This window comes from Elgaria multicarinata, chromosome 2 (assembly GCF_023053635.1).
Source record: "Elgaria multicarinata webbii isolate HBS135686 ecotype San Diego chromosome 2, rElgMul1.1.pri, whole genome shotgun sequence".
NCBI lineage: Eukaryota > Metazoa > Chordata > Lepidosauria > Squamata > Anguidae > Elgaria > Elgaria multicarinata.
The window spans coordinates 134247774-134272716 of NC_086172.1; the positions used below are offsets into that span (position 1 = coordinate 134247774).

The following is a 24943-nucleotide window of genomic DNA, read 5'->3' on the forward strand; positions in this document are numbered from 1 at the left end:
TCCTTTCTATCCTGTAGTGTATTTTGACCTTCTTTGCACCATGATGAGTGATCCTAATTCTTCTTTTGAAAGTTTCCCATTGCATATGTTCAGATTTCATGGTTTAAATGAACTGCATTCCTAAAGATTCATACCCTCCTGCCTCCTCCATTCCAACTGAAGATACAAAAATTATTAATGGCTAATGTCTTGAATGGAAAGTAGCTACCAGCTGTGTCACTCACAGTTTTATGAAACTCAGGTTTCACAGTACCTTCCCAAACGTTCATAAAAAGGTAGGCAGCATATGACTTAAGAAGGAATAGTCTTCTGTGGATTGAACAGGATCTAAAGTGTAGATATAAAAGGCCAAACAGGAGCTAAAGTGTAGATATAAAAGGCCAATAAGGAATGGAGTGTTCCTAGAAGATGAGCAGATGGTACTAAATCATTAAAGACAACAAGTTGGATTCAGACTTAGTTATGCTCAGAGTGGGCCCATTGAGATCACAGAGTCTTAACCAAGTCATCACTAACTTGTAAATAGGTATACTCTAAACATGACTTAGTTTGGATCCAGCCCTATTAAATCTAAATAAGACTGGAGTTTGAAAACAGTTTTTGATTAAAACAAAATCTTTCACAAAGGCGATAGTAACCTCAGTTATACTTACATGTCATTGAGTATTGATTTATCTATTATGCAACTCTGTTTGGAGTATTCATAAAACATGCAGTGTGGCTTCTTTTTCTTGAACATGCCACCTTGAGAACCCATGGTATGTTGTTGAGTTGTCCAGGGTGGTTAACAAGCCACCCTGCAGAAGATGTCCTGGGTTTAAATGACACATTAAGCCACGGCTCAACAAACATCCCATGATTCAACAACAACCCAAACTTAACCACCAAATATGGGCTAGCATGTTGTGTGAACAGCCCCATGGTTTGTTGTTGGGTTGTTCAGGAAGGATGGCTAACAAGCCACACTACATGGTTAACAAGCCACCCTGTTGAAAATGTCCTGGATTCAGACAGCACACTGCATGGTTCAATATCTCACTGAGTATGGGTTAGCGTGTTGTGTGAACAGCCCCATTGTATCTGTAGCTGTGCTGCTTCCCAAGATGGTAACAACACTTTTTCAAGCACAGGAACATAGGAAGCTCCCTTATACTCAGCCAGACCATTAGTCCTTATAGTTCAGTATTGTCCATACTGACTGACAGGGGTTCTCCAGGTTTTCAGGAGGATTCTTTCCTATCCCTACCAGTGGAGATTTATTTGACTTATTTTATTTATTTATTTATTTATTTATTTATTTATTTATTCCATTTCTATACCGCCCAGTAGCCGAAGCTCTCTGGGCGGTTCACAGAAATTTACCTGGATCAGCTGGGAATTGAACTTGGAACCTCTGCCACTGAGCTACATCCCTTCCCTAGTATCTCTCAGTGTATGAACAATGTGATGCAGCTCAATTCACAACACTAAGAGCCTTATGTGCTCCAGAAGTGATATTGTGGAACTGTAGGTTGTCACATGCTGATACAGTGGCCTGAGGCATCTACATTTGGCGCTGTTGATGGCAGGATTCTGGATAAATCATAGGCCTCACTAGGTCTGTCGCTGCTATTTTTTCCTTATAACATTTTCAAATTGTGCTGAGTGAAGTCAATTGACAGGAATTTTGAATGTGATTCCTAAGACAATTCAATTTTTTTTATTCTTTTGAGTGTGTATGTGTCTGTATGTTTCATTAATTGGAATCTATACATTGTTTTCATGTTTGAGGTTTTAGAAATTCAGTGGCAAAAGTGATAACACTTGGAGTGGGAAGGAATTCAGGCCTTCACCAGGTGGTTAGTGATTTATGCACTGTCAATTTTTACAACCATTCTTTGAGCCTGGTGTCATAACAATGGGAAATGGGAAATAGGAACAGTCAAGAACAACAAAGTGAAAAAACCTCTTGCTTTACCCTGCTGATTCATCTCTCTGCATGCTTTTCTAGTTTGCATTGGTAAGCAATGCTTAGGGTACTCCCCTGATGGAAATATCAATAAATGCTTTGAATGAAGTTGGGGGGGAGGTAGGAATCTGATAATCACAGGGTTCCTTGTGACTACTTTAACATGGTAATATGTATTTATAGTAAAATGCTTAGCTTGTTTTTCCCCTCCAGCAGTGGCTAACAAAACATAAGAAGCGAAACAAAGCAAAACAGAAGAGTGATAATCCAATCATTAAAAATAAATGGGTACATAACAATAATGCACTAAAATAACATTAAAAACACAGACCAAGAGAGACAGAATGAACACATGCCGTGAAGGCTGGTAGCTCCAATATCAGTGGAGCTGTGAATCCATTCTGGGTTTAAGTCAGGACTAGTCAGAACTCTAAAGGGGTTATCCAAGGCACTGAACCTATTTTAGGGATTGGGTTCAACACCTTTGATAGGTCATTTTGAGTTTTGACTGGTTCTGACTGAAACTCAGAGCAGATTCATAGCCCCATTGAAATCATAGACACCAGTCTCCACTGAACACATAACAACTTAAACAACAGTAAAAATAAAGGTTTGTTGAAGAACACAGATCTTCAGGTGCCAGTGAAGTTACACATAGATGATCTAACCCAGCCTTCCCCAATGTGGTGTCCTCCAGATGTTTTGGACTTCAGATCCCATCAGTCCCAGCCAGCATGGCCAAGGTCAGGAATGCTGGGAGTTGACACCACATCTGGAGGATACCAGGTTGGGGAAAAGGCTGATCTAATGCCTTCAGACAGAGAACCTCCACATACAGGCCAGGAAGAAGAGGTCTTAAAAGAATGCCAAGATTCACATGGGAGGATTCACAGGGGAGATTCACATGCCCTTCAAGCAGCTTGGACCCAAGCAGTTTAGATTTTCAGAAGTGATAACCAGCATCTAGTGCAGCTGATTAAGGAGTCATGTGATCCCAACATTTGGCATGGATCAAGTTGTTAATGGCAGCATTCTGCAGAAATGGAAGCTTTGGGTTGTTTTCAATGGCAGTCTTATATAGAAGACATTACAATGGTTTATGTACAATCCTAATTGGATTGTACTACTATTTATTCACTTATTTATTTATTACATTTCTTTACAGCTGAATAGCCTAAGCACCTTTCAGAGTTGGTTCAGATTTTTGTTTTTCCACTTGCTTTGTAATTTATACATGTTCACAAACACAAAGTTCTGGGAAGCAGCTTTCATATGCAAAACATATACCATTCCTTGGCTGTAATAAGACTTCTTGTGTGCATTTTCTTTCAGACTTAAAGTGGCTCAAGAATCAGTGAGCAAATTAACAGCAGAAAAGAAAGTGGAAACCAAGAAAATCAATCCCACTGCCAGTCTGGTATGATGTACTCTCGGATAACTCTGATTTCTAGTTCTTTTTGAAATATAGCTAGTAGCATGCATATTTAGTCTATTCAAAAGCAATTAACTATTATATCTTTTCTGACCTCAGAACACATATCTTCAAATCCTTTTGTTGTTGTTGCAGTAGAGTAGTGACTGTAGGCCACAAAGGTTTTGTGGTGCTAAGTTTAATATGTCCCTGCAAACACCTGCACTAGGAAAAATAAGCTGCATGAAAATGAATCCTCAAAAGCTGTCTCGGTTTTGTCGCTGCTCTCTGACTCATTGGTGTCCCATTTTCCTGTTGCATTCTGTACACCAAAGAGTCCGAGGCACTGTTTTTACTGTATTGTGTTCCTAAAGATCCCCTCACTTTGTGAAATGGGAAGGAGCAGTTTGGAAACGCAGCTAATAGCACATTATCTCAGCATTTCCCTGCACTTGTTTATCTACGAACAAGCCTGGCTTGCTGGATTCTGTCCAGTATGGCTGCTATCTTTTTTGTGCATAGACAAATGGAAAATTCTTTTCCCGTATTTGGATGCAACCAACACTGGCTAGCCAAATTAAGGTGGATCTAATTTAGCAGCAATAAATGTAAAAGTTGTGCATATATCATGCTACAATCAGGTGTAAAGTGTTGAGCATACAGGTGAAACTGGAAGAGAGCTTGGCATTTATCAGTTTGGTTTAAATTATGTGTTAGAAGAGCATAAAGCAATTGATGTATGGATATCTGGATGATATTGGCTTCAGCCCACAATTCAAGTGTGCATGCAGCTCTCTACCGAAGCATGGCCTTTTCCATTCTCTTTTGTTATCAAGGGAACTCTTGGCATGGACAGTGAAAAATATCCATTGTATTGCCCCACTTTGTACGAAGGGAAATGCCAAGCCCCTGCCCATAGCCAGTTTCAGATTCTGCCTCTAGTTTTTTTCTACTGCTGCAACTACATACATTTCCCCCTCCCCAAACATTTTTCTTTGCATTCACATCGAAATGGAATATTTACTAATCTTAATTTGAAAGTTCTTCTTGAACCCAATAGACATATCTTTAGGAATAAGATTCTAAACATGCTTGTAGTAAAACTTACCATTCCTGTCTTGGTATGGCACTTCAGGAATTAATTTTCTGAAGGAAAACAAAAGAAGCTTATGTTTACACTGGTTTCGGACTGCTCCATTCTTCAAGTCTACTAGACCACATACTCTCTGCAATTTGAGAACAGATGGAAAATTAAAGAAAAGAATGATAATAAAGTTCCTTTTTTCTTAAACAACAGAAAGAAAGACTGCGTCAGAAAGAAGCCAGTGTGACCACCAACTGAAAGAAGACACATGAAAATAATGACAGTGTGACTTAATACCTTGCATGATGCCTCATTCTGCCCATTCCCTAGGGAGCACCTTATTTTAGATGTTATGAAGTTTTGCTTTGCTCTTCTCTTCCTCAGACAATCCACAAAAGACTTCTCAATCCCTTGGCTTGTACAGAAGAGGGAATACTAAGAAGTTTGTTTACATGGGAATTGCGAAGGGTTTTATAATAACTCTTCCTTCTGTGGCTTTAATGCAGTTATTTTCTTAAAAGTTATTTGAAGTACTCTATGCAAAATGCACTAACGTAGAAAAGCGCAAAGTCAGGATTGTGTAGCTCTATGTTAGCTGCAACAGAAGTGGAATGGTTCATATAAGCTTAAAGCACTTTCTGTTGGTAGACTGCAAGGTTTACTGAGTAAATGCCTGTTTAAAATGATTGTGATGGTATCCAAAGGATTAACTACCTTCTCAAAAAATAGTGGCGATTAAGCATATTCTGTATTTTATTACAATTATTTTTATTGGAACTCAGTCAATGCCATAGGAGTAGAAATATTGTTTTGCACATGTAGAGAGATAAATAATAACAAAATATTTTATTCTGGCTAAGTTATAGATACATTATAGATAATGTGAATGGTACATTCATTCAAGTTTTGGCTTTTGTTCGATCTATACTTCACTTTGTCTAATGGCAAAATGAAGACTTTATGAATCAACATGAGATCGACTTAGCAATTATCAAGAATGTTTTATTTATAGTCAATCATCTAGCTGCAAAACATATATCTCCATTATTTATCATTGATCTATGCCAAAGCCTATATTCTTTCATTTCCGTTTAATTGGTTTTTAGAACATGTTTACATCAGTGTGTGTGTGTGACAGAAAGAGAGGAAATAGAAACACATGCACACACACAATATGTTACACATATACTCACTAGTATATAGACTTTGAATAGAAAGACATCATTGGTCTCCCATTGTAGTACTGTAGTAACTCATGTGAAGTGTCATTTAGAATCTCTATCTAGTATGTCAAAGTGTCTCCTCTCAAAGCTGTTTGGTTAAAAGAATAAAAGGAATCACAGAATCAGGCCCTTAAAATTAAAAAGCAATCCTTGCAATGGAAAAATGATAAGGTAAAATAAAATGCTGAATGTTCAAACAACAAATGGTTGAGTCAACAACTAAAGAAGGTGTGTACCTAATAGGAGATGACATGGGTTCAGTGCGCCCTAGATGAGGAACATTGCTGTCCAGCACTCCCCTATCACAAAATGTTATCTTCCTGAATCTTCTCCCAACAAATATTTCCTCTGCAATCAGATATATTTTGTGTGTTTATAGGCATGATGTCTTCATGGCAAGTGTCTATACTCCTTATACAGATTTATTGTGCACAATCAGAAGCCCAAGCAAGTGTTCCTAGAGATGGCAGAGACCTGTTCCTCAGAATACTCTCACCCTTGAGAGATAACAAGGGGAAAATACACAACCTCCATTTCTCCTGAATTAGAGTATATGCCAACAAGCTCTGATGATGTTAATAAAACCACAGTGAATTAAATCATGGAAAGGAATCTAAAATAAAGGAAAATGTGTCACCTACTGGGTAAATAAAGAACAGTCAGATTTAGCAAGAGACCTAGGCTTCATGTAGTTGTTAAATATAACTTCTATTTTCTATTAAAAGAAGTTAATGTAGTTGTAAGAATAACCTGTTTGAAAGATTTAATAGTAAACTTCCTGTTTATCTTTTCCCAGAGTAATTAAAGAGAAAGGTTCTAGGATAACCTGCCATTCATATGTGAAAGTTGTAGAACATAAATTCAGTTGTTCTGAATATGGAAGGATTGTAGATATTACAGTGCAGTCAATGAAGTTCTAATTATTTCCCTCTTCGTATAGAAATTTGAGATATGCCATCATATTGCAAATGGTTGTTAAAGGAAAGCAAATTCTAAAAATTGAAACTGTTTGCATTAAGGCACAAGAACAGGAGAAGTAAAGCATCATTAGAAATGCAGAATTGATTAGCAATAAGGTCTAGAATTGCCAAAGAGTAGTCAAACCAATGGAGATAATACTCTGACAAAGTCCTGCAGAGATTTAGTAACGTGCATGTGACTAAGAGAAAACAGGAGAAAATCCTCTGGAATTATATAGTAGCAATGTACATATCTTAGACATATTGGACATAACCCTCAATTTATTTATTTTTTATTAGCAGTCATACTGACTGACTATTAGATAAACTGAAAAGAATCTGGGCCAGCTGACCTATTCCAGCTTTCACCAAACTGGTACCCTCCAGAAGTTTTGGACTACAGCTCCCATCATCTTTAACCATTGGCCATGCTTGGACTATTGAGAACTGTAAATAACTTCTGGAGGGCAGCAGGTTGAGGAAAGCTGTTCTGTTATTTCAGAAGGGATATAATGCCAATACCCACAAGAGACTTGACTAGAGACCATAAGTGTTGCTGATATTGGCTGATCTTAAAGTTACATGCTAGGAGAAAGAAGATGATTATTAACATTGGCTAGTATTGTATTGTGTTATGGATTTCATGGGAACTGAACCAGTGAAATTTAGTGACTGAACGTTACTGTGGATCAGTATGCAGTAGTTTACCATAGGGTGTTGAAAGAGCTTTATTGTATAAAGATTACATACAAATAAGAGAAAGTAAAATAGAGGCTTTGGCGCTTGTTTCACAGTCCAGATCCTGGAGATCTCTGTACTATGGGAGCAACAAGGCCAGTATTAAGCACTTTTAAATCTCACTGATTTCAACTGCAGAGATTTAAGACATGCTTAATTCACACACTTAAAATAATGGGGCTTAAAGCTGAACTTGTCCTCTGAGATATGTGAGTATTACTTACTCACATCTTTAAGATATGTGTAGGGAAGCACAGAGAAAATGGCTGAAGCTGGTAGACTTTGAAGGAATAACCATGACTATTTGCCAACTACATATAACCACTTGGGAAGTTGGTCTATATTGTCCTGCCAAGTGTTGAGGAGACCCTTATTACAGTTCTACAACTCATCCAAAGCCCAAAGAAGCAGTGGGGGTGGGGGTGGAAGATTGTAGGACCGGACAGATGGGCAGCTATCAAGTACTTCCACTGTGATAAGTTTACCATGAGGTAAATTGCTGTCTATATTCACCCTGTCAGATCAGTTGGTTGTGAGTTTACAAAAGTAGCAGAGCTCCTTGAAGCTTATCTGCCAGTTGCAAGTTTTAGCCTTGCAATTCCAAAATTATAAAGGTGGGGAGGGGGCAGGAAGGCTATGTATTTTTATTTTTATTTCTTATTGTGTCTTAAAAGGCATGCATTGGGAAAAGTAATAAAATTGTAATTTATGCTAAAAAAAAAGACTGGTATCCAGTAGTAAAATTATACATTAAATGCAATTACTTTTTACTGTGGATATATATCCATGTATATGTATGTGTGTGTACACACATGGATATCCATGTTTGCTCCAACATTTTAATTAAGAAAGGTACTACCAGAGAAATACAGGCACCACAGTACATGTGTTTATATTTTGTAACAGAAAGGGGAAACCCTATATTGTTACTTTGTAATGCTGTCAGAATGGAACGGTTTATTTTGCATACCTTAAGAGATATTTTAATACTCTAAATATATGGGCTTGAATCCAAAGAACCCACTGCACAAGGAAAGGCACTTGTTCATGCAAGGGGAATGAATAATGATTTACACACACACGTGAACTATCTCCTATACTTCCTGAAAATTGTCCGTAGAGGATCAGGGGACCCTCCAGAGATGTGTTTCAGGCACACAGAGGCCTCAGCCAGTGCAGTCTGATGGCTCCAGTGTCAGATGGGCAGTGAATCCACTCTTGGTTTCAGTCAGAACCAGTCATCTGCACAGCTCCTTTAGAATTCTGACTGGAACCCGAAGTGGAATTACCGCCTCACTGACATTGGAGTCACCAGCCTCCCACTGCCTTTAACAGTTGGGGGTCAAGAATTAGTGACTCATGACCTCCTTCCTCTATGTGAGTAGACATCTTCTGCTTAGGCAGCAGGATTTTTGCATCCAAGCCATTGTATTTTATTCTTCTAATGAATTTCTGAAATATTGCTTTGCCATGGTAAACCTGTCATTTTATACTGTACTTCAGAGAGGCTGAATTTATAGTCTTAATGATATTATAGTATACTTATAGAATTTGGAAATGGTCTGTCTGAAGCAATGTGACAGAGGTATAAACCTATGAAACAATGAATGTAGAAATTTAAATATATTGAAAATGTCGGGATACCAAAAGTAGCAAAAACAACAATAATAAAAAATGTACCTTTGATTCATTGTTGAGTAAAATATCTACAAAATAGTCTTAAAACTACTTACATTTAAAATATTCACCCTGAAGGGGGTTGTGGAAACAATGGGATTCTGCATGTCATCCGTTCTTTCTTCTATGAGGACTTGGATCCAGAGTTGGACCCTCCTTCTGTTCTAGATCCAACATCTTTGGCATTTTTTTTATTGCAATGAGCACTATAGCAGAAATTTCCCATAGACGCACCCATGTCCAGAAAGTCATGAGTGGTCTCTTGCTCATACATTTCAGTAGAGGGAGCCATGCAGCATGCACACATATGAAGCTGCAAATGTGCATTCTCCATTTAGATGAATAAGAAAGCCATTCCAAGTAGAAGTGCTCCATGTTTGCTGTGAAGCCTTTGTATTTGACACAGTTTGAGCCATTGGAGGTAATTTTGAAGATCATCTAATGGAGTCATCTCCATTGATGAAAACCCATTGAACTGAAACTATTTAGACCCTAAATATCTCTGACAAACTTGTTAGGAATCAATTTCTCAGATACCTGCCCTGCTGCTGTTTTCCGGGTGCTGATGAATAGTTTTTTCTCTTCTTTATAACAGCCTTTTAGATATTTGAAATGTGCTCTGACCTCAATCACTATTTTTTCTGTGGGTCAGCTAAAGATGAATAGCAGTAACACAAGAAGTTAAGTGCAAACCTACTCTTGTCCACCAAGAGGCAACTTATCTGTGCCTTCTTGTGAAGAAAACACCACTCCTTCTTTGCTATAAACTATGGATGGTGCAGAGGCAGGTAGAGACTGTGCACTATGCAAGACCAATTGCAATATGCAACTATGGCCATGGCTAGACCAGGGCCTGGAGGAGGGAGGATCTCATGATATGGTGGTCCCAGGAGGATGGAGGACGTCGCGCCTGCCATTTGTTTTTTTTATTCAAGATGAGTGCTCCAGCGCAATCAGTGTGTTTAAAAACACACACCTCCCACCCCCAATGGGCATGGAGCTCCGTGCCCAGCTCCTCATGGTTACTTGCAGGGAGCCCACACGTCCCGAGATCACAGGAAAAACCAGGACAAAAGTGTTGCCCATTATCCTGGGGCATGGGAGGGATCAACCCTCCCTGCCCCCGGGATCCCCTGTGCACTGGACGCACAGGGATGATCCCAGGGCGATGTTGCACAAAGGCTAGGAAAGCATCCATGCCATACCATTAAAAGCAGCTGTTGGGCTGGAGTAACCCACTTATATTTGTACCAGGAGCAGCATATTTCCTTCCAAATCTTTAATCAGCACTGTTGCTCTCATCTTTATCTGAATCTCTTCTTCTTCTTCTTCTTCTTCTTCTTCTTCTTCTTCTTCTTCTTCTTCTTCTTCTTCTTCTTCAAACAACCATCTTAACATGGGTTGCATAAGATGCAGCTGAAGCCCAAACAATGCTTCAGTGAAATAACCACTGCTAATTCTGTTTATGTTTGGGAGGTCCTTAGCCTTGATTGTTTTTCAATTTCAAATTATAGCTCCCTGCTGTAATCCCACTCAAACCTCTTTCCATTTCCTAGCCTTTGTGCAACACTGCTGTATCTACTGCAGCAGATTGTGGGTAGGGTAGTGATACCTTTAATGTGACTCCCAGCTTCATTGAATGCAAGTAGTCTAACTGCGTAATCCTGTACATATCTACTCAGACATAAGTCCCCTGGAGTTCATTGGGTCTAACTCTGAAGAAAATATGTATAAGATTGCAGCCTAAGATAGTCTTGTTGGAACAACCAATTTTGAATGAATATGGAGGCCATAAATGGGAAATTGCACAACTCTGGGCCAAAATTATATGGAATGTATATTAATAGGTTTCCACTACGTTACTTTTCCTTTTATAGTATTGCTATAGCTCTTGTTTGGCTACTTCTGATAATTCTGTTTAGCCTAAGAAGAATCTTTTGTCCCAAGTCCACTAACATTTTACAGTTATTCAGAGCCCATTTCTGGATTGTTTTATTTATTTAAAGTTTACTGACAGTAGCACTGGAAATGGATCTGAATGGCGCATAAACAACTGGTAGCTTCTTCTCATGGCCTGCATTTTTGTATTCTAATACTTAAGTACTCTATTAAGGACGGGGGGGGATCCTTACATTCTAGTTTCTTGTTGGATTTTAACAATTTTATTGTTTTCTACAAAGGAATAGAAAAAAAGACAAGCAAAGAAAGAAAACAACAAAACATCACACACTTAACTAACAATACAATACAATACATCTAATAAAAACACATATGCAAAACATATAAGGCCATATTCCATTTGAGGCAATCTTCATGTCAGACATACAGGCTATCAGTTACTTCACTTTAGCCAGCCCAGTGTTATGTATTAAGACCACAGATTATATGTAAAAACCACAGACAAATACATCATTCTTTTTCAACTCTTGTATATACTCTATCAGAGGTTTCCAGTCCAATACGAATGAGGTTGTTGATTTTTCTCTTACTAGTACTGTAAGTTTGGCCATCTCCGCCATCTCCAAAACCTTAAACAGCCATTTCTCCATCGATGGTACTTGTGTATTTTTCCAGTATTGCTCATAGAGTAGTCTGGCAGCTGTTGTCATGTACAAAAACAACGCTCCTCCTTTCTGATCATCCATAAGTTCCAACAATTTACATTCTAGTTTCTGATATAAAATTGACAAGAAGGAAGATTAAAAGTGCTACTGAACCTTGGGGTGTAGGGTCATTCACACAGCAAACTAGTGTGTTACAATGTGAGTTAAAGGGGTTAATGCACAGTATGCCACATGGTGAAAGCAGTTATTTGATAGCTTCACCACACAGCCACATAACAGCTTCATCCACATTCACTCCACCACTGTCCAACCCACTTTTGGTAATGCTGTGGTAAATGTGGGTTGAATTGCAAGCTGGATAAGTGGCAAACTCTATATGTTACATATACCCAACCAAACAGACACATCCTCAACATACCAATTTTGTGATATGCATTTGTTAGCTAGATTGTTAGATCATCACGTGCCTGCCAGAGTTACTGTTCTACTCCTTCTCTCTGACACAGATTGATACAACTACTCTACTGGAAAACAGGCAAGATTGCAGCAGTTACTACTGATTACATCAGTTATTACTGGTGAAAATGTATGCCAGATTTCAAGCTAACACAGAACCCAGATAGAACAGGTAGCTAGTTCAGGACAAATGTGAAGTGTAAGATCATATGCAAAGATAGCTTGACAAGATATGCTGGTTGCTTTGGGCATTGCAACAGTATAGCCTCTCTTGTGCCTCTGAAAATGACTGTGTTAATAATTATTATTTTATGATTAGGCCACTAGAGCATACTATTCTTACAGCTCTGTGTAACTGTTAAATAGAAATAGTAGAATATTGAAAAGGCATATGCCATTTGTGTAACTGAAAAAGGCTGATTTTTTTTATGAATGTAGACTTAAATAATATGTATTACTTCTTAAATAAGAAGTAAATAGTGCATAATTAGCTTGAAAGCTTGCATTCTCTTCAACAAGGGGATCTACACTACTGCTTTTAAAGCACTTTGAAAACGTTTTGAAAACTGTATATGCAGTGTGTCCTGGGCCCCAACAGTTGTCAAAACTGTTATAAAGCGCTTTAAAGCAGTAGTGTAGATCCCCCTCCCCCCGGTTTAATAAGAGGTGTTTTTTTTTTAATTTAAACTACAAGACCAAAACAATTCACCAATTAAGAAGAGTTTGAACTTATATTGCTTTTGCAATAACTAGTGCATCTCTGTCCTGTTCATTATAGTAGTTCTTTTTCCTGGTCTTATACAGTTTTTTCTCCCCGGCTGCATTTTTAAGATAATCTCAACTCATTTTTGTGGTTTGATTTCTTTTGAAAGCTCTGACCATCTCCTTTGTTCTAAAAAAATAGTAGACTCAGCCAGGTTACATTTCCTTTTTATTCTGAACAAAGCCTGCCATAGAACATGTAATAGAACATTTTCTTCCAATATTTTTTCCCATTACAGTTCCATCAAAAATTAGTTACTCTAGTAATCAATGGCCCAGTTCACACATTACAATAAGCTAGGGTTCCAGACAACCCTGGCTTGTTGTTTACAAGCAGCACATTCATGCACACTGAAGCAGCTAAACAAACACAGACTTTCTGCCCAGGTTTGTTAAGTTTAGTGTTATATCCAACCAGGAACTTCCCCCCAACAAGCCAAAGTAATAAGCCATGGTTTGTTGTTGGCTAATGACTCTGGCTTTTGGAGGAGAGACAAGCCAGAGTCCCCGGTTCTCACATAATGATAAACCATGGGCAGAAAGTCTGTGTTTGTTTAGTCTCTTCCACTTGCAGAAAGAGCGGACAGGCAGCATGCAGGAGCAACACTGCTTATAAACAATAAGCCAGAGTTTCCCCACCTGGTTTATCATTATATGTGAACTAGACCAATTCTTTGGTAGGCAAGGAAGAAGAAAGAATTGTTTGTCTCTGTAAACCTAGCTGCTCTGGGTTTCACAATCAGAAGTCTTCAGGTGGACCTACACATTGTGTGGAATATTTAGCATAAGCTGGGGGTACTAGCGGCATTCGTTTTGAATAAGAGAAATTTGAACTTTCCCGGATGGGATTCTCTGCCCATACTGAACACAAAATTAAAATAAAAAAAATACGGTATGTATTTTGAACTGCAAAATAAATGGCTTTTTAGGTATATTTAATTTACAGTTCAGTTTTGATTTCGGGGGTGGGGGGAAATCCCAAACAAGTCTAAACCATCCAGAGGAGAGAGTCAAGTATGTAGCTATTTTTCTCAATGCAGAACAATGTTACCTTTCCCCCCTTTCATTACTACTACATATGAGATCATAAGTAAATAATGTCATTTTGTCCAGAGAGATTTCTGATTAAATTCCTTTCATACTTCTGTCATCTAAGACACTTCGTTAGAGACTTAGAATGCGGTAGCTAAAGATTTATACTAGAGGATCCAATTGTGCAAAATGTGTCCCGTTTTCTTGCATAAAGAGCCTTGTTGGCTCAGAACCCTTAAAGTGGTTTTACCAGGAGCCAGGGCAGCGGAGACATTGCTGCAACTATGGTTAGCAGCACAACCCCATGCATATTTACTCAAAATTAAGTCACATTGTGTTCAATGGGGCTTACTTCCTAGTAAGTGTTTTTAAGATTACAGCCTCAATAACTTTCCCATACAGAAGAAAATGCCAGTGCTTCTTGGGCAAGTAGCTGGTTATATCTGTTTTGAATGGTGGTTGTACAGAGTCTAAACTATAAAATTAATTGGTCTGATGGCTATAAACTTCTGTGGTTCATGATTGTTAGTTGCCCTGAACTGCCAAGAAAGGCAAGTTATAATTTTGTTAAATAAATAAGGAAGGTTCCTAACAAATTTTGGATTCCCATTTGTCTCAAAAAGAGAAAGCACATCTTTAAATCTCCCTCATTTAAATCAATGGGATGTGAATGCTCTTGATTGTTATTTTTGGCTAGATCGTACAAAACAAACCATAATGTTGGGCATAAAAGCATAATGCTGGTATACAAACAGAACAAATCCCAACGTCTGAGAAGTTTGGTTCATGTGAGCCATCTTGTCTGTTTTCAGCACTAATTTTAAGTAAATTGCCATTTACTTTGAGCTTCTTTGTCCCCAAACTGTTTCCCTGATCCAGGGAAACTGTGAGCACAACAAAAGACTGTCCACTCTCTGCTACACTTCCTGCTGCAGGTGTTTTCCTCCAGTGTTGGATGTGGAGATCTGTGCCCGCTTTTTTGCTCTAGCGAGTCTGTGTGCAGATTGCTGTTGTTGGATTGGGGTGATCCGTGCCTGCCCCCATCTCTCCACTCTTATACCTCAATGTGTCTTTGCATGTGATCGTTGCTCATCAAGTTGTCCAAAGGCCTCCTGCTCCTTCAAATGCCTTTGCCCTTTATCCCTTACTTCTCTTTAGACCTGGAACCGCCTCCTAGAATGTCTCTGAGGCCACTTCTATTTCTTCTAAATCCACCTTTTCCACGAAGCCTTCGGCACAACAACATAGTCCCTATATCCTACTGTACCTAAGTCCATGTAACTTCAATATTCTTCCCATTTGTCCTTGCACCCATTTCTCTCCTTTTTCCTCTGTTGTCCCCCTAATGATGATTTTGTCTGTAAGCTCTTCAGGGCAGGGATCTGTTCTCTCATAATTTTGAAATGTGCCATGTGCATGAATGGCAATAAATAAATAAATGCATCATATTTTGAAGTTTCACAAGTTCTCCCATTTCTAACTCTTTTGACAAGAATTTAAATGTGTGCGTCTTTCTGGAGCATGGATGAGTAAAGAAGTAAACCTTCCCATGCTGACCCTTGATATATGGAAGTGATCTGCTTTCATTTAAGATCCTGAACTGAGTTTTTCTCTTGGGATCTGTAGCCCTTTCTGTTTGTTAGTTGCACCAAGGAGGCTCTTGATACAGATTCCAAAATAATGTAAAGTCTGTGTAACAAAATCACACATACTGGTTATCTTTAAACTCCTTACTGCAAAGAGTCCTGCTGAATGCAGGTGCATGAACTCAAAAGTCTTCATTCTATTGGACAGAAAATCCACACGTCCTTACAGTGACCCAATTTACTCTAATGACACAATGCAGCTAGGTTTAGTGTCAATCATTTGAACAACTCTATGGAAAATGATAAAATGCTTTAAGAATGTGTCATACAAGGACTTTTATCAAGCCTTTCTGCAATTTGATAGTAACTCATTAGTGAATGCAAATAGATTTCTTCCTTACCAACATCTGCAAATTAGATCAAAATATTCAGCTGTATTAAATCATCCTCTTTGGCATGCAATAAACACATTCCTTTGTGCTTGAATAAATACACATCATAAGCAACACTTCCCCATTTGCATGTTACAGAAACCACAGAAACTATAAGAAGGTCAAGAGAATATTGATATTTCCCCTTGTGGGGATCCTCAGCAATGAACAAACAACTGTCATTTAACAAATAGCATACAATCATCTCTACATTAAAGGGGGGGGGGGGAACACTTCATTCTTACCAGACTTTTTTCTCTTGAGTCTTTCCACGTTCTCTATGGGCTTCTTTAGACGGCAAGTTTTGGCAATGCTCCAGAAAGTTCAATGAAACAGGGCCATCTAGTGGCAGAATTAATCCCGCAATTATTTTAAATATTGCATTATTTCAGCTGTTGTTTTTTAAAGCAAGATTACTGGGGAAAAGCACGAGAGACATCTTGGAGGTTGATGGCATCATGTAAAGGACCCACAAACTTTTATGAGTGGCTGATCATGAGCATGCAATAAGTTGTTCATGTAGAAATGCGCTATATGTCTTAGGACATGAGTGGCCAGCATGGATTGGAACAGAAATGCATTGTGAGGTTGAGGATGGCAGTGAAGTGGCCTGTCTTATACTGACCAAGTCACTCATAGGATTGGATATGGGAATCCCAGCACTGGTACAAGAGCATAGCTCGCAAACCTCATGCCAGCACTTGGCTTTGACCTTAGCCCTACTGCCAGAAGAAAAAGAACCTTTGGTGCTACTATAGAAGCAGCAAACCCTGCCCTTGCCTCAGCATAACTGTGCCATTAAAGAGTTATGCAGCTTGCAAAAGGATTCTCCAATCCTCTTCCACATTATCCTGTTGGCCAGGGTGGGCAACTTGTGGTCCTCCAGATGTTTTGGCCTATGACTCCCATCAGACCTCACCACTGGCTATGTTGGCTAAAGATTATAGGAGTTGCAAGACAAAACATCTGGAGGGCCACAAGTTGCCCACTCTGCTGTAGGCTGCTCAGGAGCCAAAAGGGCTCCCAAACAAAAACTCAGGTGCTATATAGAACAGAGCAGAACCAAGTGCTTGATTTCACATTAGCCATGCTGGGACAGTAAAACATATGACAGGCTTTTAAAGCTGAATGTTTATTATTTGATGAGCAAATTATACAGTGGTGACTTGTGGGAATGTATAATCAATCATTAAATACCACAGATAGATTATGAGAGGGGCAAAGGAAAGGTTGAAGCAGGTTTTCCCTTGCCATTCCTCTTCTCAGCCTTCTGGGATGACTGCCTTTCAGGGGAGAGAAGAGGATAAAGATTCACACAACTGCTAGTTCGGACTGAGTTGTTTGGACTGAGTTGGTTAATCAAAGGCAGATTTTAGATATTTGAGGTTCAATACAGTGTCATTCCATAGAGCTTGGTTTCATGAGAACTCATCTCTTGAGGCCCATTCCTGAGGTTTCAGAGGCAGGTTGGCAATGCTTGTGTAATGATGTAATCCAGTCCATTGCACTGAGAATAGACACATCTGTGATACTGACATATCTGAGCTTATACCAGTATCTGAGTCTTGACAGTGCTTTTTTTTATAAATACTTTCAGTAGACATAAAATTTTAGACAGAAAGAGACCAATATACCTGACTAGTCTTCTAAATATAACAGGAGTTGTGTACTATAGTTAAGAGCGAGGCATGTGAGTTAGGAACGCACTAGCACAATTCTCATCTTCACCATAAACTTACTGGGAGGCCTTAGGTAAGCTCATGGTCTTTGCCTATTTCCGTCTGATTACCCACTCTGCCATCTATGTTATTAATAATTCTGACCCAGCCTGACAGGACTGTTGTAATGATTAGTGAGGCAAAATTTATGAGGTGCTTGGGGAATATAGAGCTCTATAGAGATATTAGGAATTATTATCATTAAAGAAATCAAAAGGATGTACAAATGTTTTGCTAAAGCAACAATAGGTGTAATCCTAGGCAGATTTAGACAGAAATAAGTTCTACAGCTTCCAGCATCCCCAGTCAGCTGATGCAATGGATGTTTATTTCTGCCTAAACATGCATAGGATTTCACCCTAACTGAGGAGGAAGCTACAGAGTCATTGGGGCGTTTCCACATTGGATATGTTTCCCCCATTTGTGATTCAAAGCTTTGGCCCAAATGTGAATGTGCAAGAACACATTAAGCAAAAGAGAAAAATGCATGATGTATCACAAGGGGTTGTGTTTCAACATTGCTCTGCTCCCTGTGTGCTATGGAGTCTTTGTGCCCAGACCACAAATAACAACATCTGTGACACAGCTGAGTGGTCAGCACTGGTCAGAAGGCAGGTGCTGTATGACTTCTAGCGATCAGGTAGAGCCCATAAATATATACAAAGCCTTAGGGAAGGGGTGGTGGAAAACTGTGTTGCAATTTGAAACCTCCTAAGAAGTGACGCTTATAAAATGTGCTGCCACCATCAATAAGTATCTAGGATATAAGAACATAAGAAGAGCCATGGGTCCACCTAGTCCAACATTCTGTTCTCACAGTGGCCGAACAGCTATTGGGCCCGTTCAGAAGACATCTTAAACCCTGGCTTTAACCATGGTGGTTAAGCCAGAAAGCCAGGCCGTGTTCAGAAGACACCTTAAAACACGGCTTTAACCACGGTGAATAAGGCTTTTTGCTTTATTCTCCTTGGTTAAAGCCATGGTTTAAAGTGTCTTCTGAGCACAACCCGGCTTTCTGGCTTAACTGTGGTTAAAGCCATGGTTTAAGGTGTCTTCTGAACGGGGCCACTGATGGAAAACCCTCAAGCAGGACATTGGTGCAACAGCACCCTGCCGGCCATGTTTCCCAGCAATTGGTGTACATAGGCATATTGCCTTTGATAATGGAGGTAGCCTAGAGGCATCAGGACTAGTAGCCATTGATAGTACTAATATTTTCATCAGTACAATATTGCAGGTTGTGATGCTACAGTGATATAATAAGTGACTGATTCCTAGATGCAAATTCCTTAGAAATTCAGATTTCTCCCAAATATTAGAAAGGCTTGTTCTGAGTTTTTCTTTTCAAAGATTTACCATATGTTCCTTTTAAGGATTTGAAAATCGAATTTTATTGGAAATTTCAAGCTGAGATTTAAAAAAATGAAAAAAATGTTTTTATTTTTCAAACAAAGAGCTATGGGACCATTGGTTGTAAATGACAGAATATATTTTCCATAATAATATTGCTATGTATTTTTGTATGCTAAATAATTAGCTTTAATCATATATATTTGTGTATTCTGTATTCAAATAACTGTATCTAGAGACTATGTTTTCCTAAACCTGATGCAGTGCAACTGTATTTATTTAAAATAATGAAATATGTATTTAGTTTCTGTGCAGAAACTAAATATATAGCATAAAATATATACATTTCCAGATATTTTAATAACTTCTGGTTTCATTAATGGGCTGTCTGCTTTTCTTTTTCTTATCCACTTTTCCTTTTTATAAGCCACAATTCTATGCATTGGTAGACATGCTTTGACCATGTTGATTGTAGCTTTTTAACTTGATAACTCTCCTAATCAACACAATACTTTTCAAAACATGTAATTTAAATTTCTCCTTTATAAAACATTCATAAATCAAGTATTAAACAGAAATTTAAAACGTTGCTGTGCTAGCTTTGTCTTGCAATATTTTTTATCTTTTTGCAATGCTAGCATGTATTTAACAGTATACACAAGTGGTTTTTTAAGGTGTGATGCACTGCAAGTGAATTTTACTAATTTATTAATAACTTTCTTGAGTGCTTATGAGAATTAGGTATCTATAATGATCAAACAAAAACAAGGTTCCCAGCTGCTCTCTTATGTTCTAGGAAATTCCATTTAAAATGAAATCACACTATCTGTTTTATTTATTTATTTTATTTCATTTCATTTCATTTCTATACCGCCCAATAGCCGAAGCTCTCTGGGTGGTTCACAAAAATTAAAACCATGAAGAGCATAATAAAACAACCAACAATTTTAAAACACAAATACAAAATACAATATAAAAATTGCAAAGTACCTTGAGTTGTGCGGACATGAAAGAAGAGACATGTGGGAGAATGAAAGTTTTATTCTTTTTTTTCTGAGAACAAACTTCAAAACCTATCAGCCCAGTCACTTTCCATATAATAATTGTTTCCCTGAAGTTTTTCACTTGATGTCACCCAAATGTAATTATTTTGTTCAGACCTGTTGGTGAGTAAGGTGTGGCCAAAATATACTTCATTACAGAAACAACTATGGTTAATTCCAAGGATGGTTTGATGTCGTTGCTATTTTTTTGTTTTAAGGTCTGCATTATGTTTTGAAAAGTGAGTTCTGCTGCCACCCTGTACCCACTTACATGTAAATAAGACCCACTGAACCCAATAGGGCTTATGTTTGAGTAGACATGTATATGATTGGAGTGTTAATGTCTTGGGAACCATTCCACTGTCTAACATTAGATCATTGCAGGGCTGAACTCTTTCTGGAAGTTCTAACCTACTTTGCCTCTAATGCAACCTAATTGTATGCTGATTTACTTTGAAGCAAATCCTACTGAACTTACTTCCAAGGAAGTGTGCATAGTATTGCGGCCCTTGTCCTGGAGCCAAACACCAGAACATTACAGACCACACCTTGACAAGTTGAATACAATTTCAAGCTTCTCAACAAGTTATCAAATCATTTTTGAACTGTAACCAGAACACATTTGAGTGTTTGGTTACAGCTATAGTTGTGGTTAATAAGATTCCATTTAGATGAAAATAGATCTGCTTTAAAAAGAAAAGAAAAGAAAGATTGATTCCTGGATTCTATTCCAGTTTCTTCATCGTATAGGTCTTATGGTATGAGTTAACAATGTGTTCCCCAGTTCCCATGTGCATTGTTTTTCTAGTGTTTGTTTGGGGAGGAAAAGCGAATGTATGGTTCACGCCATAACCTTGTCAAGTTCTGACCCTCACCAGCTCAGGCTGACACCATACAAATGCTGAAAGGAAAGGCCACAGCCAAAATTAATCATAAACATTAAGCATAAAATATTACTGTTGACCTCGCCAAGTGGCAGACCTCTAGGAATAACATCCTGCTTCTTAAGAAAATAACATCCCTCTCCAACTGAGAAGAGCAGACGGTCTCGCCTATGCGTGACGGACGTGCTGACCTTTTGCCTCAGGGAGCAACATCCAAATCTAACCGAAAGGGTAAGAGGCACTCTGGGTTTCAAGTGACTGATGTTCTCCCCCCGAAACATGTCCTTGTTTAATCTTCGGTTGCACTTCCTTCCAGGGTCAGCCCTGCCCTTGGACACAGTGGACCACAGCTTAATGGGAGCCCCAGGTAACCAGGTACTCGGCAGGGATCTTGGCAGAAGCCATTCAGATCAAACGCACATATTTCATATTTCTAACTCCAGCTTCAAGGAAATTCACACATACAGACCTTCAAACATTAGGTCAGCCGACCCTTCCCATTCTTGTGCACTATTCAGGGTGTGGACACGTTGCCATCTTTCTTCTAAGAGCATAGCGTGACTTATTTTCCATCTTTTTTATTTATTTATTTATTTATTTCAATATTCTGTGTCCACTGTCCAACCAAAGTGCATGTCCATCCAAAAAGACTTCCAGAGTGACTTGCAACACTAAAAAAAAAATACAGCATTCCAGTAAAATCCATACAAAATCATTAAAACCAGCAACATAAAAATAGCCTCAGCCTTCTCAGGAGAAACATTGTATAACAGGGCACCGTCACAGAGAAAGCTCTCAGCATTTCAGGAAGGCCGGCCCAAGACATCCATGCTGCTTGAGGCAGAATAGCAAATAGCAACCTCTCCCCAAAATCAAGGGGCATGGTACAGAAAACAGCCCACCTGAGGCAGAAGAACCCACAAGCACCTGTCCCTCAGAGTAAAAATACAACAATAAATAAATAAATAACCATTTGCTGCTCTCTCATGACTCCTAACAGCAGCTGCTTGAGATGGCCACCTCACTCTGCTTAATGGTGTAAGGCTGGCTCCACAGGCAGGGGAGACGCTGAGAAGGGCCTCCAAATGTGACTGCGATGCAAGGGTAAATTCATGTGGGAGCAGGCAGGCCTTCATATTTCAAGCCATTGAGAACCCTTTGAATCATTCGTTCATTCATTATATTTCTGTATCGCCCAATAGCTAAAGCTCTCTGGGTGGTTTACAAAGATTAAAAACTTTAAAATACATTATAAAAACCATTTACATATAAATGGACAGCACACACAGACTCACATGTCTCTAAATTGTGCTTGGAAATGGACGAGTGTGCTTGTTTCAAGACTGGTGAAATGAGTTCCCTTTGATCAACCCAATCAGTAAAACTGCCCCTGTATTTTCTGAATAGTCTTCAAGAGCAGCCCTACATATGATCTAAATGACATGTTGCCAAATTGTGGAGAACTGTGGCCAAGCCTCTATCTAGGAAAGGTGCAACAGCTGTAGCTAGTGAAAGGTTTTTCATGTTACAGAAACTACTTGGGCCTACAGAGAAAATTTCAACTCTATATGCACCTTTAAGCTGTAAGGCCTTAAACTGCAAGGCCTTACAGCTTAAAGGAGAGTGACACCACTTCCCAGGTCAGACCAACGGCATATATCAAGAGGACTTCCATCTTGGCTGAACTGAGTTTGAGTAAATTGATCATCGATGCAATGCATGCCAAAGGTCCCATGTTCAATCCCTGCAATCTCCAGCTAGCATGGGGAAAAACACCTGTCTGAAACCTTGGACAGCTGCTGCAAGTCAATGTATTTAAACAATATTGAGCTAAATGGTCTGACTCTGTATAAGGCAGCTTCCTATGTTCTGACTCCTGACACCAATTCAAGCACTGCCCCCGGCCTGCTCTACATCTGATCAAAAAGAGAAGTAGAACAGGAGATCATTGACGACACCATATCTTCCTTGGTGTCTCCTCATTCAGTGGTTTCATGTAGGTCTTGAACAGCATGGAGGCATGCTATAGCATCACTGCCATGGGTGGAGCAACAGTCCCCCAGCACCACCTCCTCCTGAAATGTCTATTGATATAGGAATGATGAAACCACCAGAATACGTGCCCCTTATCCAAGAGAGCCAGACCAGAAGGACTCCATGGTCAATGGTATCAAGAATAACTGAGACTACCATGAGAAATTGCAGGATCACACTCCCCTGTCCTTGCATAGGTTAGGGAGACCAAGGTTTCAGTGCCAAACCTGGGCCTGAAACCAAATTGAAATGTCATCCAAGAATGTCTGCAGTTTCTTGGCAATCACCCGCTCCACACTTCATTCCAAGATTTATTTGCAACTGGCCAATCGTTTGCCCGGTCCTCAGGTTTGGGAGAATTTTTCTTTAAGGACTGGCCCCAACACTGCTTCCTCTAAGATGAATGGGGCCACTCCTTCTTGCAAGAAGGCATTTATCCTGGACCTAGCTGGGCAACCTTCACCTGCTAGATATTATAAGCCAGGAGGGGCAAAGTTTGAGCAAACATGTTAGGCTGCGCTCATCCAATCACTTTGTTCATGTTCTCAAGTCACAAAATTTAAAATTAATCCAATACAATCTCACTGGATAATGTTCTGGACACAATGACTGACAGTACCATAGACATACCCCGGTCACCATGGATACCAGTGATTTTATCCTCATGGTGCTTAACAATTTCAAATAAGTCAAATAGGCCTCTGACGGATCTTACATCCCTTTTTCAGCCAAATTGAAGAAGGCCCCGAACCATATGGAAATGTTCCACAGAGCACTGAGAGGATGGAATGCTGTTTCTGCCACCGTCACTGCTGAAGAGGAGCAGGGCTCACCCAAGACACCTCGCTGCCTGAGACAAAGGAAAAGATGCCCCACCCCCCAGTTCCACATACGATGACAGTTGAATCTTCCTTCAACACTTGCTTAGGGGGCACAGGGCAAGCCATGTCGTACATATAGTTCTGTCCTCCAACAGAAGTATATTGCTAGGAACAGCTGGGAGGCTGAAGCCACTGCTCTCTCACCATTACCACCTGCCAGCATCCTCGGCCTGAGGCAGCTGCCTCACTCTACCTAACGGCAGGGATGGGCAACTTGTGGCTTTTTGATGTTTTGGCCTGCAACTCCCATCACCTGTCATCATTGGCTATGCTGGCAGGTGCTGAGGGGAGCTGTAGGCCAAAACGTAAGTTGCTCACCCCTGCTCTAAGATTTTTCACCATCTGCATTCCAGCTGTCACCTCCATTATTTATTTATTTATTTATTTATTTATTTATATAGCACCATCAATGTACATGGTGCTGTACAGAGTAAAACAGTAAATAGCAAGACCCTGCCGCATAGGCTTACATTCTAATAAAATCATAATAAAACAATGAGGGGAAGAGAATGCACCAAACAGGCACAGGGTAGGGTAAAACTAGCAGTATAAAGTCAGAACAAAATCAAGTTTTAAAAGCTTTAGGAAAAAGAAAGGTTTTTAGCTGAGCTTTAAAAGCTACGATTGAACTTGTAGTTCTCAAATGTTCTGGAAGAGCGTTCCAGGCGTAAGGGGCAGCCGAAGAAAATGGACAAAGCCGAGCAAGGGAAGTAGAGACCCTTGGGCAGGTGAGAAACATGGCATCAGAGGAGCGAAGAGCACGAGTGGGGCAATAGTGTGAGATGAGAGAGGAAAGATAGGAAGGAGCTAGACAGTGAAAAGCTTTTTAGGTCAACAGGAGAAGTTTATATTGGATTCTGAAGTGAATTGGAAGCCAATGAAGAGATTTCAGAAGTGGAGTAACATGGTCAGAGCGGCGAGCCAAGAAAATGATCTTAGCAGCAGAGTGGTGAACAGAAACCAACAGACTGATGTGAGCTCCTTCATTGCTCATTTCCTGGTTAAGCCAAGGTCTTGTCTGTTTCATTCATGATGGTTCATTCAGTAACTTGTACTACCATTGGTAATAGGGTGACCATATGAAAGGAGGACATGGGTCCTGTACCTTTAACAGTTGTATTGAAAGGGGAAATTCAGCAGGTGTCATTTGTATGCATGCAGC

General features: G+C 39.4%; 1 protein-coding gene across 1 annotated transcript in view; it reads left to right on the forward strand.

Annotated features, from left to right (window-relative positions):
* Positions 1-5016, forward strand: part of FMN1 (formin 1) — a 145923-nt gene extending 140907 nt beyond the window's left edge. The window contains exons 16-17 of the mRNA XM_063117745.1: positions 3281-3365; positions 4657-5016. Coding sequence (XP_062973815.1) covers positions 3281-3365; positions 4657-4701 — 130 coding nt within the window. The 3' untranslated portion in view covers positions 4702-5016. The remainder of the gene's footprint in view (positions 1-3280; positions 3366-4656) is intronic.
* The last annotated feature ends 19927 nt before the right edge of the window (positions 5017-24943 follow it).